At 43.0% G+C, this 26461-nt stretch overlaps 1 protein-coding gene across 5 annotated transcripts in view; it reads right to left on the reverse strand.

Annotated features, from left to right (window-relative positions):
* The window catches only part of ano3 (anoctamin 3), a 573601-nt gene that overhangs the window by 203371 nt on the left and 343769 nt on the right, over positions 1-26461 (reverse strand). For all 5 annotated transcript variants that reach the window (XM_072592732.1, XM_072592727.1, XM_072592730.1 and 2 more), the window contains one exon: positions 15570-15758. In XM_072592732.1, coding sequence (XP_072448833.1) covers positions 15570-15758 — 189 coding nt within the window. The remainder of the gene's footprint in view (positions 1-15569; positions 15759-26461) is intronic.

Consider the following 26461-nt stretch of genomic DNA (forward strand, 5'->3'; position numbering starts at 1 on the left):
GACCCATGATCACTTTAAAAGGACAATGGCAGTAGATGCACGGGAGTACAATCACCTGCAAGGTCCTTCCTAAGTCATTCACTGTCCTGACTTGAAAGTATATCGCCATTCCTTCACTGGCGCTGGGTCAAAATCCTGGAACCCCCTCATTAATGGCACCTAAGTAGACCTACCTAGAACAAATCAACTGCAGAAAGTTACTCACTATCACCTTCTCAAGGGTAATCGGTGATAGGCAACAAATGCTATCTAGCTAGTGATACCCAAATCCACTGAATTAATGTTAACATAGAACATAGAACATAGAACAATACAGCACAGAACAGGCCCTTCGGCCCACGATGTTGTGCCGAACTTCTAACCTAGATTAAGAACCCATCCATGTACCTATCCAAATGCCGCTTAAAGGTCGCCAATGATTCTGACTCTCCCACTCCCACGGGCAGCGCATTCCATGCCCCCACCACTCTCTGGGTAAAGAACCCACCCCTGACATCTCCCCTATACCTTCCACCCTTCACCTTAAATTTATGTCCCCTTGTAACACTCTGTTGTACCCGGGGAAAAAGTTTCTGACTGTCTACTCTATCTATTCCTCTGATCATCTTATAAACCTCTATCAAGTCACCCCTCATCCTTCGCCGTTCCAACGAGAAAAGGCCGAGAACTCTCAGCCTATCCTCGTACGACCTACTCTCCATTCCAGGCAACATCCTGGTAAATCTTCTCTGCACCCTCTCCAAAGCTTCCACATCTTTCCGAAAGTGAGGCGACCAGAACTGCACACAGTACTCCAACTGTGGCCTAACCAAAGTCCTGTACAGCTGCAACATCACTTCACGACTCTTGAATTCAATCCCTCTGCTAATGAACGATAATACTCCATAGGCCTTCTTACAAACTCTATCCACCTGAGTGGCAACCTTCAAAGATCTATGTACATAGACCCCAAGATCCCTCTGTTCCTCCACCTGACTAAGAACCCTACCATTAACCCTGTATTCCGCATTCTTATTTGTTCATCCAAAATGGACAACCTCACACTTGGCAGGGTTGAACTCCATCTGCCACTCCTCAGCCCAGCTCTGCATCATATCTAAGTCCCTCTGCAGCCGACAACAGCCCTCCTCACTGTCCACAACTCCACCTATCTTCGTATCATCTGCAAATTTACTGACCCACCCTTCGACTCCCTCATCTAAGTCATTAATAAAAATTACAAACAGCAGAGGACCCAGAACCGATCCCTGCGGAACTCCACTTGTAACTGGGCTCCAGGCTGAATATTTACCATCTACCACCACTCTCTGACTTCGACCAGTTAGCCAGTTTTCTATCCAATTGGCCAAATTTCCCTCTATCCCATGCCTCCTGACTTTCCGCATAAGCCTACCATGGGGAACCTTATCAAATGCCTTACTAAAATCCATGTACACTACATCCACTGCTCTACCCTCATCCACATGCTTGGTCACCTCCTCGAAGAATTCAATAAGACTTGTAAGGCAAGACCTACCCTTCACAAATCCGTGCTGGCTGTCCCTAATCAAGCAGTGTCTTTCCAGATACTCGTAAATCCTATCCCTCAGTACCCTTTCCATTACTTTGCCTACCACAGAAGTAAGACTAACTGGCCTGTAATTCTCGGGGTTATCCCTATTCCCTTTTTTGAACAGGGGCACAACATTCGCTACCCTCCAGTCCCCTGGTACCACCCCCGTTGCCAGTGAAGACGAGAAGATCATTTTAGAAAAATACTGCTGGCTGAATTATATCATTTATTTACTCTGTCACAGGATATGTGCCAAGATCAGCATATCATGCTCAATCTTTATTGTCCTTGAATAGAATGGCCTAATGGAGGAGACAGGTAAGACTCAATCCCCACCCCCATCCTCCTCTAGCTTATCTCTCCACGCTTCAGGCTCACTGCCTTTATTTCTGATGAAGGGCTTTTGCCCGAAACGTCGATTTCGAAGCTACTTGGATGCTGCCTAAACTGCTGTGCTCTTCCAGCACCACTAATCCAGAATCTTACAGTGGGTCATACATCGGCCAGACTAGGTAACAACAGCAAATTTCCTTTACAAGTGAACAACATGGATGTTTTTTACCATGATTGATCATAAGGTTATGGTGACTACTGCAGCAAACAGCCTTTAAATTACACATCTTGTAATCACATTTAAATTCCACCAGTGGCTGCAATGGGATTGAAACACATCTGGAGTGTTTACCAATTCTGGGTTAGCAAGTCTCATGACATTACCACCAGTGAATAGAATCCTTACAGTGTGGAAGTAGGCCATTCAGCCCATCAAATCCACCTGACCCTCAGAAGAGCATCCTACCCAGACTCACTCCAATTCTGTAACCCTGCACTCCCTATGGTTAATCTATCTAGACACTATGGGCAATTTAGTATGGCCCACGCACATAGTCACATTTGTACTGTGGAAGGAAACCGGTGCATGTGCAAACTCCACATAGACAGTCACCTGAGGGTGAAACTGAACCCAAGTCCCTAGTGCTGTGAGGCAGCAGTACTAACCACTGAGCCATCATGCCACCAAACCATAGCACTGCCTCATTTAATAAAACCCTTACATTTAGTGATGGAAGTCAGACCTGTTCATTGTCTCTAGTGATTGCATGAGAGAAAGATTAGCACTAATTGCATCATTGCATTGGTTAGGTTCTGCATCAGCTGAAAGACGAAAGCAGTAATGATTCAGTATTAATTTTGATCATCACAACTTAGTGCGGTTCAGTTCTATAGGAAAGTCTCGAATATGATTACTTTTGGTCATCCTCCACAGGGAGTGACAAAGGAACTAAGTGAAATTGTTTCAGTTTGACAGACCAATGTCCGCACTGCAATACTGACATAAGCTTCACTCTGAAATTAAATCAGCTCTGGATAGCAAGTGGGAAAATAATTTTACATTGGTGTAGTGGAACAAGATAAATAATCACAGAAATAACAAGATTATTATTGCTAAATTGTGAATGATTCAATGATTGGTGAGGTATCAAATAATGAGTGAGATAGCTTTAGCTTACAGGAGGATAGAGATGGGCTTGTCAGATGGGCTGATCAGTGGTAAATGGAATTCAATCCTTTACTTGGATACATATAAAGTTAAAAGAGAAAAAGTATAACTTAGCGAAGATAAGTGGGAAAACTGAGGACTGGGAAGCTTTTAAAGAACAACAGAGGATTAGTAAGAAGGAAATACGCAGAGAAAAAATGAGATACGAAGGTAAACTGGCCAAGAATATAAAGGAGGATAGTAAAAGCTTTTTTAGGTATGTCCAAGGCAAAAAAATGGTTAGGACAAAAATTGGGCCCTTGAAGACAGAAACAGGGGAATATATTACTGGGAACAAAGAAATGGCAGAGGAATTAAATGGGTACTTCAGATCTGTGTTCACTGGGGAAGACACAAGCAATCTCCCTGAGGTAACAGTGGCTGAAAGACCTGAACTTAAGGGAATTTATATTTGCCAGGATTTGGTGTTGGAGAGACTGTTAGGTCTGAAGGTTGATAAGTCTCCGGGACCTGATGGCCTGCATCCCAGGGTACTGAAGGAGGTGGCTCGGGAAATCGTGGATGCGCTGGTGATTCATTTTCCAGAGTTCAATAGAATCGGGGTCGGTTCCTGAGGATTGGAGGGCGGCTAATGTTGTGCCACTTTTTAAGAAGGGTGGGCGGGAGAAAGCAGGAAATTATAGACCAGTTAGTCTGACCTCAGTGGTGGGAAAGATGCTGGAGTCTATTATAAAGGATGAAATTACGGCACATCTGGATAATAGTAACAGGATAGGACAGAGTCAGCATGGATTTATGAAGGGGAAATCATGCTTGACTAATCTTCTTGAATTTTTTGAGGATGTAACTCGGAAGATGGACGAGGGAGATCCAGTGGATGTAGTGTACCTGGACTTTCAGAAAGCTTTTGATAAAGTCCCACACAAGAGGTTAGTGAGTAAAATTAGGGCGCACGGTATTGGGGGCAAAGTACTAGATTGAATAGAGAATTGGTTGGCTAATAGGAAACAAAGGGTAGTGATTAACGGCTCCATTTCGGAATGGCAGGCAGTGACCAGTGGGGTACCGCAGGGATCCGTGCTGGGACCGCAGCTTTTTACAATATATGTAAATGATATAGAAGATGGTATCAGCAATAACATTAGCAAATTTGCTGATGATACAAAGCTGTGTGGTAGGGTGAAATGTGATGAGGATGTTAGGAGATTACAGGGTGACCTGGACAAGTTGGGTGAGTGGGCAGATGCATGGCAGATGAAGTTTAATGTGGATAAATGTCTGGTTATCCACTTTGGTGGCAAGAACAGGAAGGCAGATTACTACCTCAATGGTATCAAATTAGGTATAGGGGCTGTAGAAAGAGATCTGGGTGTTCTTGTCCACCAGTCAATGAAGGCAAGCATGCAGGTACAGCAGGTCGTGAAGAAGGCTAATAGCATGCTGGCCTTCATAACAAGAGGGATTGAGTATAGAAGCAAAGAGGTGCTTCTGCAGCTGTACAGGGCCCTGGTGAGACCACACCTGGAGTACTGTGTACAGTTCTGGTCTCCAAATTTGAGGAAAGACATTCTGGCTATTGAGGGAGTGCAGCGTAGGTTCACGAGGTCAATTCCTGGAATGGCAGGATTGCCTTACACGGAAAGACTGAAGCGACTGGGCTTGTATACCCTTGAGTTTAGAAGACTGAGAGGGGATCTGATTGAAACGTATAGGATTATGAAAGGATTGGACACTCTGGCAGGAGGAAACATATTTCCGCTGATGGGGGAGTGCCGAACCAGAGGACACAACTTAAAAATACGGGGTAGACCATTTAGGACAGAGATGAGGAGAAACTATTTCACCCAGAGAGTGGTGGCTGTGTGGAATGCTCTGCCCCAGAGGGCAGTGGAGGCCCAGTCTCTGAATTCATTTAAGAAAGAATTGGATAGAGCTCTTAAAGATAGTGGAGTCAAGGGTTATGGAGATAAGGCTGGAACAGGATACTGATTGGGAATGATCAGCCATGATCATATTGAATGGCGGTGCAGGCTCGAAGGGCTGAATGGCCTACTCCTGCATCTATTGTCTATTGTCTATTGTCTAAAATCCCTCATTCCAGTATCATTCTAGTAAATCTCCTTCACACTTTCTCCAGGGTTGAACATCCTTCCAAAAAGAAGGTGTCGAGAACTGAACACAATATTACAAATGTGGCCTGACCAAAGGTTTGTAGAGGTGCACCATCACTTCCTTGCTTTTATATTCTATCCTCTAGTTATCAACCAAAGGATCTTATACACCTTCTCAACAAATGTTTCAACATGCCTGGCCACTGTAAGAGAATCATGCACACGATCTCCAAGATCCCTCTGCTCCTGTACTCCCCTGAATCTTTTACCATTGAGCCTGGATTGTTCCCTCATGTTTCTCATACCTAAACGCATTTACCACATCTCTCTGCATTGAAATTCATCTGTCAGGTGTCTGTCCATTTGGCTAACTTGCCATTGTATCATAGAATTCCTACAGTGTGGAATCAGGTCATTTAGCTTACACATCGCTGGACACTATGGGCAATTTAGCATGGCCAATCCACCTAACCTGCACATCTTTGGACTGTGGGAGGAAACCAGAGCACCCAGAGGAAACCCACAGAGACATGGGGAGTAGGTGCAAACTCCACACAGACAGTCACCCGAGGCTGGAATCAAACCCAGGTCCCTGGAGCTGTGAGGTAGCTGTGCTAACCACTGAGACACCATCCCTTTGAAGTCACCCAGCATCAGCGTCACAACTCACTATTCTCCCTAGCTTAGTACCATCTGAAAAATTAGAGATTATTGCACTGAGCACCCATCTCCAAATCGTTTGTATAAATCAGAAACAGCAAGGGCCCCAAAACCGATCCCTGGGGAACACAACTTTCAACTCATCCCCTATTTAAGAAAGGCTTGTCTATACCTACCCTCAGGTTCCCATTTTAGCCAACTTCTGATCCATGCCTCCATAGACCCATCAATCGCAAGCATCTTGAATTTGTTAGCCAACCTGCCATGTAGCATGGTATCAAATGCTTCTGAAAATCTAAATACACAACATTCACAGCACTACCCTCATCCACTGCCTGTGTCACCAACACTGCTACACCATCTTCCTTTCTAACCCACCCTGTTCTTACTGAGGGCTTTATAACCCCTGATGTTAAGAACTGTTCTGGCTTGGGCCATAGTGTTACTATGTCATATCCTCCCCAAGCAATTTCTGCTTCCAGTTCCCTAATTTTGCTCATCATACTCCATGAATTTACATACATACAATTTAACCATGCCCTGATCTGTTTCAGGAATGCAGCCATTTCGTTAATCGGTGTCAACACTCAAGCTCACGTCCATCCCCTCCTTTCCCTTGACCCCATCTTCTCTCTTCTATCGCTTCTTCATTTTGTCGGTGGCAGTTGGAGTGAGATGAGCGATAGCGAGGACCAGTGGCCCAACAGGAAGATAATTTTTAAATATAAAAACTTACCTCAGGAGTTTCAGGAATACATTTTGGCAGCGGCTGAATCCCAAGATATGTAGTGTCTCCCACTGCCCTCCTCCACTCACCGAAAAAAGGACTCTCATGTGTTGCTAAGGTAAGGCATTTCAATTGATATTTCTTGTGCATCATGTGATTGATTAAAAGTTTACTATTACTTGCTTAATTGAATAAGACAACACAGAAGTACGAGAAATTATTTAACTCATAAATTTGTATAAATTTATTAAATAAGTAGAGATGGCTGGACAGATGATGTGCTGTATCTGGCTGATCCCATTGCGAATGGCAGTGACCACATCTGCAGCAAGTGTTGGTTGCTGGAAGAACTCCGGCTCAGAGTTGATGATCTGGAATCTGAGCTTCAAACACTGCAGCACATTCAGGAGGGGGATAGTTACCTGGATGCTTTGATTCAGGAGGCAGTCACACCTGGGAGATTAAGTAATTCAAATTCAGTCAGTGATCAGGGACAACAGGGTGTGATGTAAGTGAGGAAAAAGTGAGGACTGCAAATGCTGGGGACCAGAGTTGAAAAATGTGGTGCTGGAAAAACACAGCAGGCCAGGCAGCATCCGAGGAGCAGGAGAATCGACGTTTCGGGCATAAGCCCTTCTTCAGAAATGAGGTTGGTGTGCCAGGCAGGCTGAGATAAAAGGTAGGGGGGGGAGGGGCGCTGGGAATACGATAGGTGGAAGGAGGTGTGCAGAAATGAGTTCAGTGGGGCAGGAGCAGGCTGAGACAATGGGTCAGCCAGGGCAGTCGGGTTTGTGGATTTTGGGCAGGAGGTAGAAACGGGTGGTGCGGGGTTGTGGGACTATGAGGTTGGAGGTGGTGGATGGGAGATCCCCTGAGGTGATGAGGTTATGGATGGTCTGGGAGATGATGGTTTGGTGGTGTAAGGTGGGGCCATGGTCAAGGGGGCAGTAGGAGGAGGTGTCTGTGAGCTGGCGTCTAGCTTCAGTGGTGTAAAGATCAGTGCGCCAAACTACCATTGCCCCTCCCTTGTCTGCCGGTTTGATGGTGAGGTTGGGGTTGGAGCGGAGGGAGTGGAGGGCTGCACGTTGCGAAGGTGAGAGGTTGGAGTGGGTGAGAGGGGTGGACAGGTTGAGGCGGTCAATGTCACGGTGGCAGTTGGATATGAAGAGATCGAGGGCAGGTAAGAGGCCAGCACAGGGTGTCCAGATGGATGGGGTGTGTTGGAGGCGGGAGAAGGGGTTGTCAGAGGGTGGGCGAGAGTCCTGGTTGAAGAAGTAGGCGCGGAGGCGAAGGCGGCAGAAGAAATGCTCGATGTCTCGCCGCGTGTCGAACTCATTAATCCGGGAGCCTAGGGGGATGAAGGTGATGCCTCTGCTGAGGACTGATCATTCACCCTCAGAGAAGAAGAGGTCTGGAGGGATAGTGAAAATACTGCAGGGCTGCAGAGATGAGTTCAGTGGGGCAGGAGCAGGCTGAGACCTATCATATTCCCAGAGCCCCTTCCCTAAATTCCCTCCCCCCTACCTTTTATTGTGACTGTAAGTGAGGAAGGTAGGGGGAACCTGAGTTCAGGGGTGCAGGAGCCTCAGCCCTTGATCTTGTCCAACAGGTATGAGATTTTTGCTCCCTGCATGGATGAGAAAAAGGGCTGTGGACAGGATGAGCCAGCTGACCATGGCACCATGGTGCAGAAGGTTATTGAAGAGGGGAGAGCAAAAAGATAAGTAGCTGTTATAGGGGATTCAAAAATTAGGGGCCGGATAGTATCCTTTTTGAGCTGGATCAGGAGTCCCACGTGGTGTGTTGCCTGCCTGATGTCAGGGTGCAGGACATCTCCGACCAGCTTGAAAGGATATTGGAGCGGGAGGGAGAAGATCCAGTTGTGGTCCATGTTGGCACAAACAACATAGACAATGCTAGGAAGGAGGACCTGTTTGGGGATTATCAAGCACTAGGAAGGAAATTGAAGAACTGGTCCTCCAGGGCCATAGTCTCTGGATTACTGCCTGAGCCACATGCTAATTGGCACAAGAATAAACGAAACTAGGGAAGTAAACATGTGGCTAAAAGATTGGTGTGGGTGAGAGGGATTTCAATTTCATGGGACATTGGCATCAGCTTTGGAACCGGGGCCATATGTACCGATGGGGCAGTCTCCACTAACCGATCTGGAACCAATATTCTGGCCAAGAGGATAAATAGGGTAATCGGTAAGACTTTAAACTTGTGAGTCAGGTGAAGGGAAGGCAAAAGCAACAGGGAGTGTGGAGTCAAGTAGAAAGATAAGCAGCAGGTTAGCACGTGGGCAAGGTTTAAGTTCAAGGCAGACGAGGAATGAAGCTAAAAGGAAGGATAACGTAGCACATATTATGAAAGGTGATGGAAATTTTGAGGATAAGAAAATTAGCATTTAGGGGCTTTACCCAAATGCTCATCATATTTGGAACAAAGTAGATGAATTAACAGCACAAATCATCGTGAATGATTATGATGTGGTAGGCATCACAGAGACCTGTTTGCAGGGGGTTCAGGATTGGCAGTTCAACATCCAAGGATTTACAACTTATTGAAAAGACAGGGAGGTGGGCAGAGGGGATGGGGTTGCCTTGTTAGTTAAGAATAAAATTAAATCTATGGCACTGAATGACATAGGGTCAGACGATGTGGAGTTTGAGTGGGTGGAGGTGAGGAACCACAAAGGCAAAAAAAAATCATTATGGGAGTTATGTACAGACCTCCCAACAGTGGTCAGGACCAGGGACGCAAGATGTATCAGGAAATAGATAGGGCATGTCAGAAAGGCAAGGACACGGTGATCATGGGGGACTTCAATATGCAGGTGGACTGGGTGAATAATGTTGCCGGTGGATCCAAAGAAAGGGAATTCATGGAATGCTTACAAGATGGTTTATTGGAACAGCTTGTGATGGAGCCCACAAGGGAGTAGGCTATTCTGGACCTAGTGCTATGTATTGAGCAAGACTTTATAAAAGATCTTAAAGTAGGGGAACACTTAGGAGGTAGCGATCATAATATGGTAGAGTTCAGTCTGCAGTCTGAAAGAGAGAAAGCAAAATCAAATGTAATGGTGTTACAGTTAAATAAAGGAAATTACGGGGGCATGAGAGAGGAACTGACGAACATTGACTGGAAGCAGAGCCTAGCGGGGAAGACAGTACAGCAACAATGGCAGGAGTTTTTGGGTGTTATTGAGAACACAATACAGAGGCTCATCTAAAAAAAAAGAAAGATTATCGGAGGGGGGAGATGGTGGTGGGGGTGAATTCGACAGTCATCGCTGACAAAGGAAGCCAGAAAATGTATCATAGAAAAAGACAGAGCCAAGAAAATGGTCAAGAGCACTGGGAAATCAGAAGATTGGGAAGACTACAAAAACAAACAGAGGATAACTAAGAGAGAAATAAGGAAGGAGAGGATCAAATATGAAGCTAAGCTAGCCAGTAATATTAGAAATGGTAGTAAAAGTTTCTTTCAATACATAAGATATAAATGAGAAGCAAAAGTAGACATTGGGCTGCTCCAAATTGATACAGGAAGGCTAGTGATGGGAGATAAGGAAATAGCTGAAGAACTTAATAAATACTTTGTGTCAGTCTTCACAGTGGAAGACATAAGCAATATCCCAACAATTAAGGAGAGTCAAGGGGCAGAGTTGAGTATGGTAGCCATTACAAAAGAAAAAGTGCTAGAAAAGTTAAAAGGTCGAAAAATTGATAAATCTCCTGGCCCTGATGGGCTACATCCTAGAGTTCTAAGAGGGCTGGCTGAAGAAATAGCAGAGGCGTTGGTTGTAATCTTTCAAAAATCACTGGAGTCAGGGAAAGTCCCAGATGATTGGAAAATCACTGTTGTAACCCCCTTGTTCAGGAAAGGATCAAGACAAAAGATGGAAAATTACAGGTCGTTTAGCCTTACCTCAGATGTTGGTAAAATTCTAGAATCCATCATTAAGGATGAGATTTCTAAATTCTTGGAAGTGCAGGGTCGGATTAAAACAAGTCAGTATGGATTGAGTAAAGGGAGGTTGCGCCTGACAAACCTGTTAGCATTCTTTGAAGAGGTAACAAGTAGGTTAGACCAGGGAAACCCAGTGGATGTTATCTACCCAAACTTCGAAAAGGCCTTTGATAAGCTGTCTCAAGGGAGGCTGGTGAGTAAGGTGAGGGCCCATGGTGTTCAAGGTGAGCTACTGGCATGGATTGAGGATTGGCTGTCTGACAGAAGGCAGAGAGTTGGGATAAAAGGTTCTTTCAGAATGGCAGCTAGTTGACTAGTGGTGTCCTTCAGGGTTCAGTGTTGTGGCCGCAGCTGTTCACTTCATATATTAATCATCTGGATGAAGTGACTGGGGACATTCTGGTGAGGTTCGCCGATGATACAAAGTTAGGTAGACAGGCAGGTAGTACTGAGAAGGTGTGGAGGCTGCAGAAAGATTTAGACAGTTTCGGAGAATGGTCAAAAAAATGATTGATAAAATTCAATGTGAGCAAATGCGAGATTTTGTGCTTTGGAAAAAAGAATACGGGCATGGACTATTTTCTAAATGGTGAGCAAATTCATAAAACCAAAGTACAAAGAGATCTGGGAGTGCTAGTCCAGGATTCTCTAAAGGTTGACTTGCAGGTTGAGTCCGTGGTTAAGAAAGCAAATGTAATGTTGTCATTTATCTCAAGAGGGTTGGAATATAAAGGCAGAAATGTGCTTCTGAGACTTTATAATGCTCTGGTTAGGCCTCATTTAGAATACTGTGTCCAGTTTTGGTCCCCACCCCTCAGGAAGGACATAGCGGCACTGGAGCATGTCCAGCAGAGATTCACATGGATGATCCCTGGAATGTAGGTCTAACATACAAAAAATGGCTGAGGATCCTGCATTCATTAGAGTTTACAAGGTTATAGGGAAATCTAATAGAGACTTGCAAGATAATGCATGGTTTAGAAAGGGGGGATGCTGAGGATTTGTTTCTTTTAGGTGGGGAGATTAGGACCCGTGGAAATTAGAGGGGGTCAATTTAAAATGGAAATAAGGAGACATTTTTTTAGCCAGAGAATGGTGGGCCTGTGGAATTTATTGCCACGTAGTGCAGTGGAAGCTGGGACGTCAAATGTCTTCAAGGCAGAGATTGATAAGTTCTTAATCTCGCAAGGAATTAACAGATATGGGGAGAGTGCGGGTAAGTGGCGTTGAAATGCCCATCAGCCATGATTGAATGACAGAGTGGACTTGATGGGCTGAATGGCCTTACTTCCCTCCTATGTCTTATGGTCTTATCCTCTCTGGTGCTTGCAAAACTTCCCACTTTCCACTGCCCAGCAAATGTAAATACGCTGTTTCCTCTCTCAGCCAGGAGATTAGTTCCATTATTGCTCAAGAGCCCATCTCTTCTGAACAGCTTTCTCCTTTCCCAAAAGTGATGCCCATGTCCCGGTAATCTGAACCCCTCCCTTCTGCACATCTATGAAGCCATGCATTTACCTCCCTGATCTGCCTTTGCCTAAATGGTAAAGCGCAGGCGCAGGTCATATTTCTGAGATTCCCACCTCGGAGGCTCTGCATTTCAGTCTACCCTCCAACTCCTGAAGCTGATTCAGCAAATCCTCCAAGCCATCCCTCCATATGTTGTTGGTTCCTGCATGACCAGTCTATAATTGACTCTCAATTTGCTAGCACCTGTTTCTCATTCCAATGAAGTTGAAACTTCCAGCAATTCAGTTATGGACATAACAGGAGGCTAGTCAAAGTGAAAACTGAAACATTTACTTCATAGATAATTGCAAACAACTAATTTCATGTCTACATTTTGTCAGGAAATTACCAATTAACACATTTATTGCCCACGAGTATTACAATTGCATTTTAAATACCAACAAAGAAAACACAGTATTGTATGCATTAGCAACTGTTCAAAATCATTATCTAATAACTATCATTCTTTGCTTCTGGCTTGGATGATGAGACTGTGCTCAAATCTCAATTACTGCAGGCAGCCTTGATATATTGTCATGAATTTCCCTATAATAATCCATACACAAGAATATATATTAGGACAATAAAAGTTACATAATCTTCCTAAATAAATTTGTGCCCAGCAGAGACGATGTTGTAAAAGCTAAACTGATATTGGAAATCTCAGTGCATTAAATGCCTTTTTCTCCCTTATTTTCTCATCAATATCCTCAGCTATCCAGTGTAGCTTAGCTTTGGATGTTCCATCTTCATTTCTCATGGATATGTACCTAGCCTGCCCCATATTCATCTCCCTTTTGAAATTCTCCATTTCTTTCATCCGTTGTATTATCCATGAAAACGCTGTTCATGTTCAGAGATTCAGAAGCTGTCAGCGAAGACAGGAAGATAGTTAATGGCTTAAATTCTTCCAGCCCTTTGGGAATGGGAAGTGGGTGAGTTGGCAGTGTGGTGTCCAAAGGAGAGCTTCATCCCTTCTTAATGCTGCAATGCGTTACCCATGGTTTCAAATCTAGCAGCAAGACCACCCATCAGGAAGCCAACTGAAGCACTCAAGGGCTCAGCCAAGAACTACTTTCAATCTTCCTGGGTGTTTTGCTTCAGATGGAATTTGTGGAGAGCTCTGTGGAGCCTTCCATAAGGCTGATGTGGATAAGGAGACCACCTTTGATAGTCTAAATCTCTGCTAGTGCACCACAACAACTAATCATGTGACCAGATGATGGGGAGGCAGTGACATTGTAGTAACATCATTGGCATGGCAATCCAAAAGTCCAGGCTAATTCTTAGGGGATATGGGTTCAAATCCCATGAGGGCAGCATGGGATTTGAATTCAATCAATAAATCTGGAATAGAAATTTAGCCATTTCAAGAATCACCAATTGTTCTGAACAAAAAAAATCGAAGTGCTTCACTAATACCCTTTAGAAAAGGAAATTTGCTCACTTTACCTGGTTTGGCCTACATGTGACTCCAGACCCAAAGCACTGTGGTTGACTGAACTATCTTGCAAAGAGGCTTCGGTTCAATGGTAATTAGAGATGGACCACAAACACCAGCCTTGCCAGCAAGACCAATGAAAGAATTATGACAAGTCATCTCCTATCACCCACAGAGGGCCATCTTCCTGGTTCCAACTATTCAACATTAACTCTGCTTTCAAGCTATTTGCATCAGAAACAAGTTTAAGTTGACCTGAATGGTTTGGGTTTGGAATGCACTGCCTGGATGTGAGGTGGAAGCGTGTGCAATTGAGGCACTCAAAAGGGCATGGAACGTAAAAGGGACAGGGAATTAAGGAGAATACACTAAGTCATGATGCTTACTTGGAGAGTGGTGCAGACACTATGGGTCAAATGACCTCTTTTTGCACCAGAGCTTTTAGTTCATTGTGCGATTCTTCTGAATGAGGCTCTCTCTCTCTCTCTCTCTCTTTCTCTCTCTCTTTCTCTCTGTCTCTGTCTCTGTCTCTGTCTCTCTCTCAACTGCACTGTCCTCTAAAAGTGTGAAATGTACTGAAATTGTAGAGCTGTAAGCCCTCAGATTGGGCCAGCTTTATTGGGGAAGGAGAGGTGGGAAGTGGTTGTGGTTGGGGCAGGTCACCTTCCTCGTCTTGCATACTGCTGTCATTTCCTAACTTCCCTGTGCCACTCAGTCAACATTTCTTTGTTTGGTAACCCTCAGTTTCCAGGTTTGGCAAAGCATCAATTTAAAATTTTCTTCTTTTCAAATCTCTCCACAAACTTGGGTCTCTTTATCTCTGTAACATTTTTCCGTCCTTCAATGTGAGTACACTTATCGAATTTTTCTCTTGCACATTCTCGAATTGATTCACCATTCATCTAGCAAGGCCTTAAACTTTGAAAAATGCTCCCTCGAATCTTTGCATCTCTACCTCTCTTTCCTCCTTTACTATGCTCCTTAAAATCCCCTTTTTGGTCAAATTTTTAGTCACTATCTCCATACGTGGCCTGCTGTCAAATTGTGTTTGATCCAGGAGAAAGTGAAGACTGCAGATGCTGGAGATCGGAGTCAAAAAGTGTGGAACTGGAAGAGCACAGCAGGTCAGGCAGCATCCAAGAGTCAATGTTTGAGTATAAGCTCTTCATCGGGAATCCTATGAGGTGCTTGGGGAAGTTCTACTTTGTCAAAGGAACCATACCAATCCAATTTTCTGTTGTATATTGTACGAATAAATGCTTCACCATTTTGGAAAATTCAGCGTTAATAAAATAATTTCCATTTTATTTTTAATTGTTACTCCTTCTTTTTCTGTTGATGGTGGGGTGCAACTGAAGCAACTAAACAGATGTGAGAGTGCTCACAGCAAAGTCAAAAACACTGCTAATGGTGGTAAAGAAGAGATTGATGCATAAAATATAGCAATCCAAAACATGCAGTGTTTTTAAATGCATTAAAAGAGTTGTGCTTCATTGCCATATCAATGCAATAATTGACTGTGAAAATCTGTAACTATATTGAAAGGATTGTTTAAAATCAGTTTAGAATTTTGATGACAGGCAAGGCATGAAAGAAATGCAAAGTCTTGATGATACTTGGTTAAGGGAAAGTGGTAATGTCACAGGGGTAATAATTCCAAAGCATTTTGGGAACATGGGTTTGAATCTCACCAGGGTAGATGGTGACATTTAAATTCAATAGAAATCTGGAATAAATATCCAGACCTAACGTTACCCCTGATCCCATCTGCTTTACTAATATCCTTTCGGACAGCAAATCTGTCATCCTTACCTGGTCTGCCTACAGATGACCGACAGCAATGCTGCTGTTTCTTAAACAGCCCTCAGGATATTTGGGGATAGGCAATTAATATAGACCAGGCCAGTGATGTCCACACCCCATGAATGAATGAAAAATACAAATAAATGATCCAAAAAAAAATCTTTGGAATACCCTCCAATGTAGCAGCACTATTTCTTGAGCACCATGTCATGTTGTATCAAAGTATAGGCTAGATTTCAAAGCATCATCCATCAATCTAATGGAGAGCATTTTCTGGGACCACTGACCTTTCTCGTAAGACACGTTTGTGGAAGATGGCTCTGCACTCAATGTCTGCTTCTGATTAGACGGGTGTTGTAAAGACTGTCTGTTCAGATTGATTGGGAGGGTCTGACTTTGAGCCAAACAGGGCAAGCTTCTTCGGGATGGGGTCAATGGCTGTTCGTGGATGATGCCACTAAAGCTTGTGTTCATTCCTAAAGGAAAAAGCACAATCATAGTTACAAAATGATCTTTGTTTTATCAATTGATTGTTGTACAGCAGCAAAAGAACATGTTAAATGCTGGTCCTCCAAGTACAGACAATTCCCACATTGACAACAGCTTGAGTTCCTGAATCCATCCGCGAGCTGATTTGTATGCAAGTCAAACACAATGTAAAATAATAAGGATGATAGAAAGCAATCAGTCATAAGGACAGGAAACATTTGCATGTCAGATATTTAAAATTACACCCATGCATGGAACTGTAGTCATAGGTATGAGCATTTCTAAGTTCGTGTTTGCTATAAGACCATAGACATTGGAGTGGAAGTAAGGCCATTCGGCCTATTGAGTCCACTCTGCCATTTAAACATGGCTGATGAGCATTTCAACTCCACTTACCTGCACTCTCCCCATATCCCTAATTCCTAGTGAGGTTAAGATTTTATCAATCTCTGCGTTGAAGACATTTAACGTCCTGGTCTCCACTCTACTGCACTGTGTGGCAATGAATCATATAGGCCCACCACTCTCTGGTGGAAGAAATGTCTCCTCATTTACATTCTAAATTGACCCCCGCTAATTCTAAGGCTGTGCCCACGGGTCCTACTCTCCACGCCTAATGGAAACAGCTTCCCAGCGTCCACCCCATCTAAGCCATGCATCATCTTTTAAGTTTCTATCAGATCTCCCCTCAACCTTCTAAACTCCCAGGATCCTTAGCCGTTCATTGTATGTTAGGTCTACCATTCCAGGGATCATCTGTGTTAATCTCCGCTGGACACGCTCCAGTGCCACTATGTCCTTCCTAAGGTGTGGGGCCCAAAATTGGACACAGTATTCTAAATGGGACCTAATTAGAGCTTTATAAAGTCTCAGAAGCACATCGCTGCTTTTATATTCCAAACCTCTTAAGATAAATGACAACATTACATTTCTTTCTTAATCGTGGACTGAACCTGCAAGTCAACCTTTAGAGAATCCTGGACTGGCACTCCCAGATGCCTTTGTATTTTGGCTTTATGAATTTTCTCACCGTTAAGAAAATAGTCCATGTCTGCATTCTTTTTCCCAAAGTGCAAGACCTCACATTTGCTCACATTGAATTTCATCAGCCATTTCTTGGACCACTCTCCCAAACTGTCTAAATCCTTCTGCAGCCTCCCCACCTCCTCAGTACTACCTGCCTGTCCACCTAATTTTGCATTCTTGGCAAACTTTGCCAGAATGCTGCCAGTCCTTTCATCCAGATTATTTGTCCTTGTTTGCTATGATCTGCCTGTACTGCTGTCAAAACAAAATGTTTCACTGTACTTAAGTACATGTGACAATAAATAAATCAAATCAAATCAAGTCAGACATTCATAAATTGGGGCCCACTGTATTGTTTAATACTTTTCACATGCAAGCACACCTTGATTTTGCAGTCAATTTCAAACTGGTATTGCTTGTCCCTCACCTCAAAGGTGCCCAAAAAGGCTTAGCAATCACTGAGGCATGTTTTCCCCTAATCCAGACAGTCAATTCATTTCTGATACTAACCACAGGGCATCTCCAACAACAGCAACCAGTTTGAGCAAATAATTACATTGAAGTATTCTCACAGACAGCAAATCAGTAAGCAAAAAAAAGTTCTTCTGTTCTAAAACATTTTACAAATGCTCCCATGAGACTAACACAGAAGTTATTATTTTCCAATTTTAATTACTTCAGTATTCTTTCAAATATCAATGGAAACTGCTTCTATTGCAATGGAGAAGTTTAACATTCAACAAATATATAATTAATTTTTACAGCGTGGTTGTTCAATTGTAAGTATTACAGTTACAACACTGACAATGTGGAAAACTGCCCAAGTGTGCCCTCTCCACAAAAATAACAAGATAAATCCAAGCCAGGCAGTTACCAACCCATCAGGCTACTCTCGATCATCAGTAAAGTGGTGGAAGGTGTCATCAACAGTGCTATCAAGCAGCACCCGCTCAGCAATAACCTGCTCAGTGACGCCCAGTTTGGGTTCCACCAGGGTCGCTCAGCTCCTGATCTCATATAGCCTTAGTTCAAACATGGACAGAAGAGCTGAATTCCAGAGGGGAGGAGAGAGTGACAGCTCTTGACATCAAGGCTACATTCAACCGAGTGTGGCATCAGGGAGCCCAAGCTAAACTGAAATTAATGGGTATCAGGAGGCAAACACCCTTCTGATTGAAGCCATACCCAGCATGTAGGAAGATAGCTATGGTTGTTGGAGGTCAGACATCACAGCTCCAGGAATTCTTCAGGATGGTGTCCTCTGCCCAATCATATTCAGCTGTTTCATCAATGACCTTTCCTCTATCATTAGGTCAGAGTGAGGAGGTTCACTGATGATTGTACAATGCTCAGCACCATTTACGATGTTTCTGAAGCAGTCTGTGTTCAAATGTAACAAGATCTGGATAATACCCAGTTATCAGCTGACAAGTGGCATGTAACATTTGTGCCATACAAATACCAGGAAACGACCATTTCTGTAAAGAAAGAATCTAACCACTGCCCCCTGACATTCAAAGATGTTACCATCATTGAACACCCATATTCGGGATTACTATTGATCGAAAATCAACTGGACTTGCTACATAAACAGAGTGGCTACAAGATTAGGTCAAAGTTTAGGAATACTGCAGTGAGTAACTCACCTCCTGACTCACCAAAGCTTGTCCATCATCTACAAAGCACAAGTAAGGAGCGTGATAGAATACTTCCCACTTGCCTGGATGGCAGCAGCTCCAACATTACTCAAGAAGCCTGACACCAACCAGACGAAGCAGTCTGCTTGATGGGTACCACATCCACAAACATCAACTCCCTCCATTACTGATGTTCAGTAGCCACTGTGTGTACCATCAACAAGACGCACTGCAGATATTCACCACAGACTCTTAGATAGCACCTTCCAAACCAATGAATATTTTCATCTAGAAGGACAAGGACAGCAGCTACAGGCTGCTCACCATCCTGACTTGGAAATACATCATCATTCCTTCAGGGTGACTGGGTTAAAATCCTAGAATTCCCTCCTTGAGGGCATTTTGAGTCTACCAACAGCACGTAAACTAGAGTGCTTCAAGAAGACACCACTTTCTCAGGGGCAACTAGAGATGGGCAATAAATGTTTGACCAGCCAGCATTGCCCTTGAACCCCACACGATTAAAAAAAAGTTCTACTTACAGCTCTTGTAACAATGTGTAATGTGATTTCAAGGGGTTTTGAAGTTCAAATAGTGGTGTAAAAATGGAAATTCAAGTCAATTCAATGATTTCTAATCGATTTATATTTGTAAGACATTGGAATTCATTTCCACAGCAAGTGATTGAGACCAAATCATTATGTGTTTTCAAGAAGCATGTAGATTTGGGTCTTGTGGCTAAAAGGATTAAGGGACATGGGGAGGGGGGAGGTCAAGGTTAAGGTATTGAGCTTGATAATCATACTGATTGACAAAGCAGGTTCGAAGGTGCAAACTGACCCACCCTGATCTATTTTTCTAGGTAACTGCCCATCTTGTCAAGCAACCAGAAAAATAAATTGGCAGTAATATTTAAAATCTCTGATTAACCACATGACTGGAAACCAGACATTGCTGAGTTTCGCAAAACAGTATTAGTAAGTGCTGTCAACTCTGCTGTTTCCAATCTCAAATCCCAGCCCATTAAATTTCAACTGCATTGCCACCTACCAATGTGTTTGAACCAATTCATTCTCTCAGTTTTGGATTGATTGCACCTTTTTACCATCTCATATAATTCATTTCCTTGGTTCCGTAACCTTCATCACCACCTCCCAAATCCAATATTTGAAGTCTCCAGGTTTGGTAGTATCTGCAAACACGGCCAGTTTCTAGCTTAAAGATATAGCAGACCACCTCTTGATGATTCTGCCATTGATTCTGGTAGTTACATATTCACTATAGCATAACCCATTCGTCCAATCAGATGTGTCACTTGGCTCCAAGCTATTGGAGTTGGAAGACGATGTGATTGATGGGCCAATTTACTTTTTAAGTGAGTTAGGATTATTGACTTGGAGCATGTTGCACTGTGATGAAGAAATTACTGAGAAGTAAGAGCTGGTTATAATTGAAGCGATGAATTCACATTCCACCCAGAACTAATTAAGCAGGTTTAATGAAGTCTCTTTACACCCGAAGTGTAGAATACTACATTGAAATCATTCTTTGGCAAATATGTTGCTTTTCTCTTTAAAAAAACTTATGATCAATCTGTTGAGTAATGTTATGGTACATCGCTGAAGCAGATGGGACTTGAACGCAGGTCTCCTGCCCTAGAGGTAGAAACAGTACCATTGTACCACAACAGCCCTTCTACAATGCATTGAGTAGGCTACTTTACTCAAACTCTACTGTTATTTTTCTTTCTGCCTTTGCTCTTCAGGCTGTGGGGTTTATTTCAAATACTGAATGAAATTGACTGCAAATTATGCTCAAAATTGTGTTGATTGTGAAATGTGTTTTTTGTTTCCCATGTGTTTCCATCTATTCTTATTTGCAAGTTGTCAAATGGAAAATCAACCACAAAGCAGAACCATCAGGTAATGCTTCTGTTCAACCAAATATTCCTCAAGAATAAGAATGGTAAAAGGTGCAGTTTGACTAATGGACCTGAAAATGCATTTATCACAAAAGTAAGCCTTTGATCGTTGTTGATCCACGCAGCAATTCTCTGAAAAACTGACTTTACAAGGAATTCTCCATAATGATCTGCTCGTTTCCGTGGCAAATAGCTGTCAGTATGTTTGGAAGGCAGTCCCATTTGTGTTCTTGAACATAAATTCAATATTAAGGGCCACCTGCAGAGCTTGCAAACAAGCACTATTAGCAGAAAGAGTGATGACTTGATGATTCAGAGCAGCAGTTTTCTGGGCAGGGATACTTTCCAATATCATGTTTTGTAAATCGACGCAAAAGATTGTAGGAACTTCAAATGTGCTAGATATAACCTCCATGATCTGATGCACTGCTTTGTTTGATATCAGACAAATTGTGCTGTAAGAGTAAAAGCACATCAATTGGCAAAATGCCAGCTATTATCTTTGGGGAGACATTTGCTTGTTTTAATTCATTCATGGGCATTGCTGGCCAGGCTAGCATTTGTTGCCCATCCCTAGTTGTTCTTGAGGAGGCAGTGGTGAGCTCCCTTTTTGAACCGCTGCTGTCCAAATGCTATCCAAATGAGACCCTCAATGCCAACTGAGGAGGGAGTACCAGGAGTTTGACCCAACAACACTGAAGGAGATATATTTCCAAGTTAGGATGACGAGTGGCTTAGAGAGGAACCTGCAGGTTGTGGTGTTCCCATGTATCTGATGCCCGTGTCTTTCTAGATGTAGTGCCGTGCATTTGAAAGGTGCTGTCTAAGAATCTTTAGTGAATTTCTGCAGTGCATCTTGTAGATAGTACACACTGCTGTAAATGAGTGTCAGCGGTGGGGGGAGTGGATGTCTGTGGATGTGGTGCCAATCAAGCAGACTGCTTTAACTTTGATGCTGTCAACCTTCTTGAGTGTTGTTAGAGAAGTATAGGCAAGTGGGGCGTATTCCAACACACTCCTGACTTGCGCCTTGTGGATGATGGACAGGAGAAAGTGAGGACATAGATGCTGGAAATCAGAGTCGAGAGTGTGATGTTGGAAAAGCACAGCAGGTCTGGCAGCATCCAGGTGCAGGAAGATCAATGTTTTGGGCATCAGCATTTCATCAGGAATAGTCTCTGGAAATCAGAAGATGAGATATCCGCCACAGTATTCCAAGTCTTTGACTCACTCTTGTTGCCACTGTGTTTATATGGCAAGTCCAGTTGAGTTTCTAGTCCATGACAACCCTAAGACATTGATATGGGATGGGGTGGGGATAAGGTGTTTGTTTTACTGTGTCTTGCTGGTTACGTTCGTAAAACTGCTTTCTCCCTGTTTAGTTTGGGTTGCCCACCTCCTGCACAAGTATGAAACTAAAAGAAATATGAAAAAGCAATCCTATCCAAAGAAAAGCCCAAGAAGCAATTAATTCTCTTCATAATATTATGGGGGTGTTCAGTACTGTTAATATTGGCTTGTATTACCAATTGCAAATACAATAAACAGAAGCTCCAAGGTTATACCACTCAAATAGATGGTGCTTGTTCTCAGATAGCTGGATTTAATTTTGAGACGTTAAGACAGTGTGTTGAAATGAACATAAATAACAGCACTGATATCAGGTCCAGATGTGTTACCAAGTGTATCGTGGAAGCGGCTCTTTGAAAAAAAATCTTCAATAAAATGTGGGAGATGCCAATAAATATCAGTGCACTTGAAACAAGCCTCTCTGAGGTAATGTAAATTGTTAGTGTTTTGCACCAGAAGTCATTATTTAGATCACAAATATCACTGTTGTACATTTTTCTGCAGAGATCATCAGGGAAGCAACATAAATTTATTTTTATAGTACATTGACAGGGTTATTTCATCAGGAAAGAAAAGATATCACCAGAGCTTTTTAACATTACCGTGCTTCAACTTGAATACAATAAGCCAGTAAACTCTGACAGCCAGAATGTTATATTATTCCATTTTCAGCTCAGCTCACTTTATTGAGATTAGGTAAGGCTTGGTTTTAAAATTCGATTGACAAGTAATAGACGTGTCAACCATCTGTTTCTGCATTTTGAATTGTGCACCTTCGGGTTAGCTGTTTTTTAGTAAACTTTCTGTGTCATCAGTTGTTTGTAACAAACAGAGTACACATTGGATGTAACTATCCTGCACTTGCAAAACCCACACAAAATGTTTACTGTGATTGCAGAAATCCTGTGATTTGGCAGCTTTGTGCTGGGGAGTCGCTTGACTCAGTTGGCTGCATGGTGGTTTGCAATGCACAGACACACAACAGGACTGGTTTAATTCCCGGATTGGCTGAGGATACCATGAAAATTTATAATTCATCACCTCCATTCACCTCTCTCTAATGAGACAGCAATATTTTAGGATATTTATTTTACTGGGTTCTGGGTTAATGGCCAATGGCAACCGATGTTTGGGTTGGCCATGACCAGCGTTTCTCATTTTTTTTATGTTGAGTTTAAGAAGCTGTCCAATTATTATGTAGAGGATAAACCATCTCAGGAAATCTTTGCCAGGATGTTGCCGGGTATGGATGGTTTGAGTTAAAAAGAAAGTCTGAATCAGCTGGTACTTTTTTCACTTGAGCATAGAAGGTTGAGAGCTGACCTAATAGAGGCTTATAAAATCACGAGGGGTATAGATAGGGCTAATGGTAGATGTCGTTTTCCTAAGATGAGGGATTTCAAGACTAGGGGACATATTGTGCATGGGAAATCATGTCTCACAAACTTGATTGACTTTTTTGAAGAAGTAACAAAGAAGATTGATGAGGGCAGAGCAGTAGATGTGATCTATATGGACTTCAGTAAGGCGTTCGAAAAGGTTCCCCATGGGAGACTGATTAGCAAGGTTAGATCTCATGGAATACAGGGAGACTAACCATTTGGATACAGATCTGGCTCAAAGGTACAAGACAGACGGTGGTGGTGGAGGGTTGTTTTTCAGACTGGAGGCCTGTGACCAGTGGAGTGCCACAAGGATCAGTGCTGGGCCCTCTACGTTTTGTCATTTGCATAAATGATTTGGATGCGAGCAGAAGAGGTACAGTTAGTAAGTTTGCAGATGACACCAAAATTGGAGGCATAGTGGACAGTGAAGAGGGTTACCTCAGATTACAACAGGATCTGGATCAAATAGCCAAAGGGCTGAGAAGTGGCAGATGGAGTTTAATTCAGATAAATGCGAGGTGCTACATTTTGGGAAACAAATCTTAGCAGGGCTTATATACTTAATGGTAAGGTCTTAGGGAGTGTTGCTGAACAAAGCGACTTTGGAGTGCAGGTTCATAGCTCCTTGAAAGTGGAGTCACAGGTAGAAAGGATAGTGAAGAAGTCATTTGGTATGCTTTCTTTTATTGGTCAGAGTATTGAGTACAGGAGTTGGGAGATCATGTTGCGGCTGTACAGGACATTGGTTAGGCCACTGTTGGAATATTGCATGCAATTCTGGTCTCCTTCCTATCAGAAAGATGTTGTGAAAGTTGAAAGGGTTCAGAAAAGATTTACAAGAATGTTGCCAGGGTTGGAGGATTTGAGCTATAGGGAGAGGCTGAACAAGCTTGGGCTGTTTTCCCTGGAGTGTCGGAGGCTGAGGAGTGACCTTATAGAGGTTTACAAAATTATGAGGGGCAGAGATAGGATTAATAGACAAAGTCTTTTCCCTGGGATCGGGGAGTCCAGAACTAGAGGGCATAGGTTTAGGGTGAGAGGGGAAAGATAGAAAAGAGACCTTAGGGGCAACCTTTTCATGCAGAGGGTGGTATGTGTATGGAATGAGCTGCCAGAGGAAGTGGTGGAGGCTGGTTCAATTGCAACATTTAAGAGGCATTTGAATGGGTATATGAATAGGAAGGGTTTGGAGGGATATGGTGCTGGCAGGTGGGACTAGATTGGGTTGGGATATCTGGTCGGCGTGGACAGGTTGGACCGAAGGGTCTATTTCTGTGCTGTACATCTCTATGACTCTATGACTCTCCATATTCTTAAAATAAGAGGCAGGAGATTTAAAAAGACACGAGGGGCAAATTTTTCATGCAGAGGTTGGTATGTGTGTGGAATGAACTTCCTGAGGAAGTAGTGGATGTAGGCAGTTACACTTAAAAGACATTTGGATAAGTACATGAATAGGAAAGGTTTAGAGGGATATGCAGGTAAGTGGGATTAGTTTAGTTTGAGATTATTTTTGGCATGGACTGGTTGGACCAAAGGGTCCATTCCGTGCTGTATGACTCTATAAGAGGCAGTTGTCTTACATATAAAAAGGTGGTTTGTTGCATCATAGCTACGAGTGCACGTTACACTGACGAGTTAGGCATAATTACTGACCACTATCTGAAGGCAGAAATGATCTTTCTGTCTGCATCAGCACCTCATGCCACATTGCCAGAATCTTCACCAAAACTTTGAGACATCACCTGATTGGGGTTGTTTAATCCAACTTCAGTGTTAATTCTTCCAGAACTGTTACCTCAGTCAATAGGCAGCACTTGCTGAACAAGCCTGAAAGCATTCATAGCTGCATCAACAATTGTAATTCTTGTAAATGTGCATCTGATCTGATTTGATTTATTTGTTGCCATCTGTTATAAAATACAGTGAAAAGTGTTCTACAGTGTTACCACTCTCTGGCACCTTCTTAGAACAAAGAAAAGAAAAACAAAACATGGAATATAAAGGCAGAAGAATAAATAAATAATAAATAAATAAGTGTTCAACTCTACAGTCCTTCAAGTTAAGTGCTCCTTACTGGGCCATGGGCCTGGTAGTCAGGCATGGGTCCATTCTCTGCCGCTGGAATGAAGGTTGCCACTCTTCAGTGCCATTTCACCTATAGCAATGCTCTTGCCGCTGTGAATCCTTGCTGGAGGACTGCCAATGCAAATTCCACCAATGCTGCTGAGTACTGCGCCAGCCTAAACTTGACTCTGCTTTTACCATGAGTCTGCTTCAGGCCCACCTCGCCATGGCAACCACTGCTGCAGGGCCTTGTTCTGGGCCCAAACTCAGCCGCAGCGGATCCATGCTGGAAGCAGACGCCACCGGGATCCCAAACTCACCTCCACCACAGTAGCCATGAGTCGGCGATGGGTCTACTTGCCGCCACCAATACCGTTGTCATGTGCTTCAGAACTTTTCAACAAGTGGTAAATAAAATAAAAGAGAAATAAAGAAAAAACAAATGAGAAAAGAAGGAGAGAAAGAAATGAAAAGAAATGCTGGAGGAGTGGACATGCCTTGGGCTAAGAAGCCCTCCTCCACCATCATCTTACTGCGAGAGAAGGAAGAATGTAGAGAGAAAATCTGGTGAAGAAAGAGGCAGCATCCTGTACAAAATGTTTATTCACATCCCTAATGAATGCAGGCCACTATTCCTTTCCACAGACCACCGCCACCAATACTACCCCAGGTGAAAGAGCATTGAAATCAGCAATTCTCTAACATACCTGAAGTATACAGATATCCACACTCGATTATGCCAGCACATACACCTTCAGGTACAACCAGCTTAAGGTAATCACTTGAGCTTGCAGCATTATGACAGAACAACTGCAGATGCTGGAAATCTGAAACATAAAAGAAATTGCTGGAACTCAGCGGGTCTGGCAGCATTTGACGAGAGAAAGCAGAATTAACTTTTCAAGCCCAGTGACCCTTCTTCAGAGTTCTGTTTTCTCTCCATAGATGCTGCCAGATCTGTTGCGTTTCTCCAGAAATTTCTCAGATTGTAACATTGTCCATCTAGAGGTAACATGCATTCATTTGGAGATACCTGTTTCCTGTGAACAAATGGGATTTGTTCAAGACTTGCCCCTTATTTTTGGAAGTACTGAGGAATTTGAGAAGCCTATGTTTCTAGACTATCTTCTCCTTGGCAACATCTTGGCCAATCAGCACCCTTTACGTCTGTAATATAAAGTATGACTGTATGAAATTTGACATTTTTACATTTGTCCTGAGGAATTCAAGACATAATGTTTCAGCAACCTCTGTCTGTTCTTAGCTATTTATAATTTATCATAATTGATTACTTTATAGTCAGA

This window comes from Chiloscyllium punctatum, chromosome 22 (assembly GCF_047496795.1).
Source record: "Chiloscyllium punctatum isolate Juve2018m chromosome 22, sChiPun1.3, whole genome shotgun sequence".
Classification (NCBI taxonomy): Eukaryota; Metazoa; Chordata; class Chondrichthyes; order Orectolobiformes; family Hemiscylliidae; genus Chiloscyllium; species Chiloscyllium punctatum.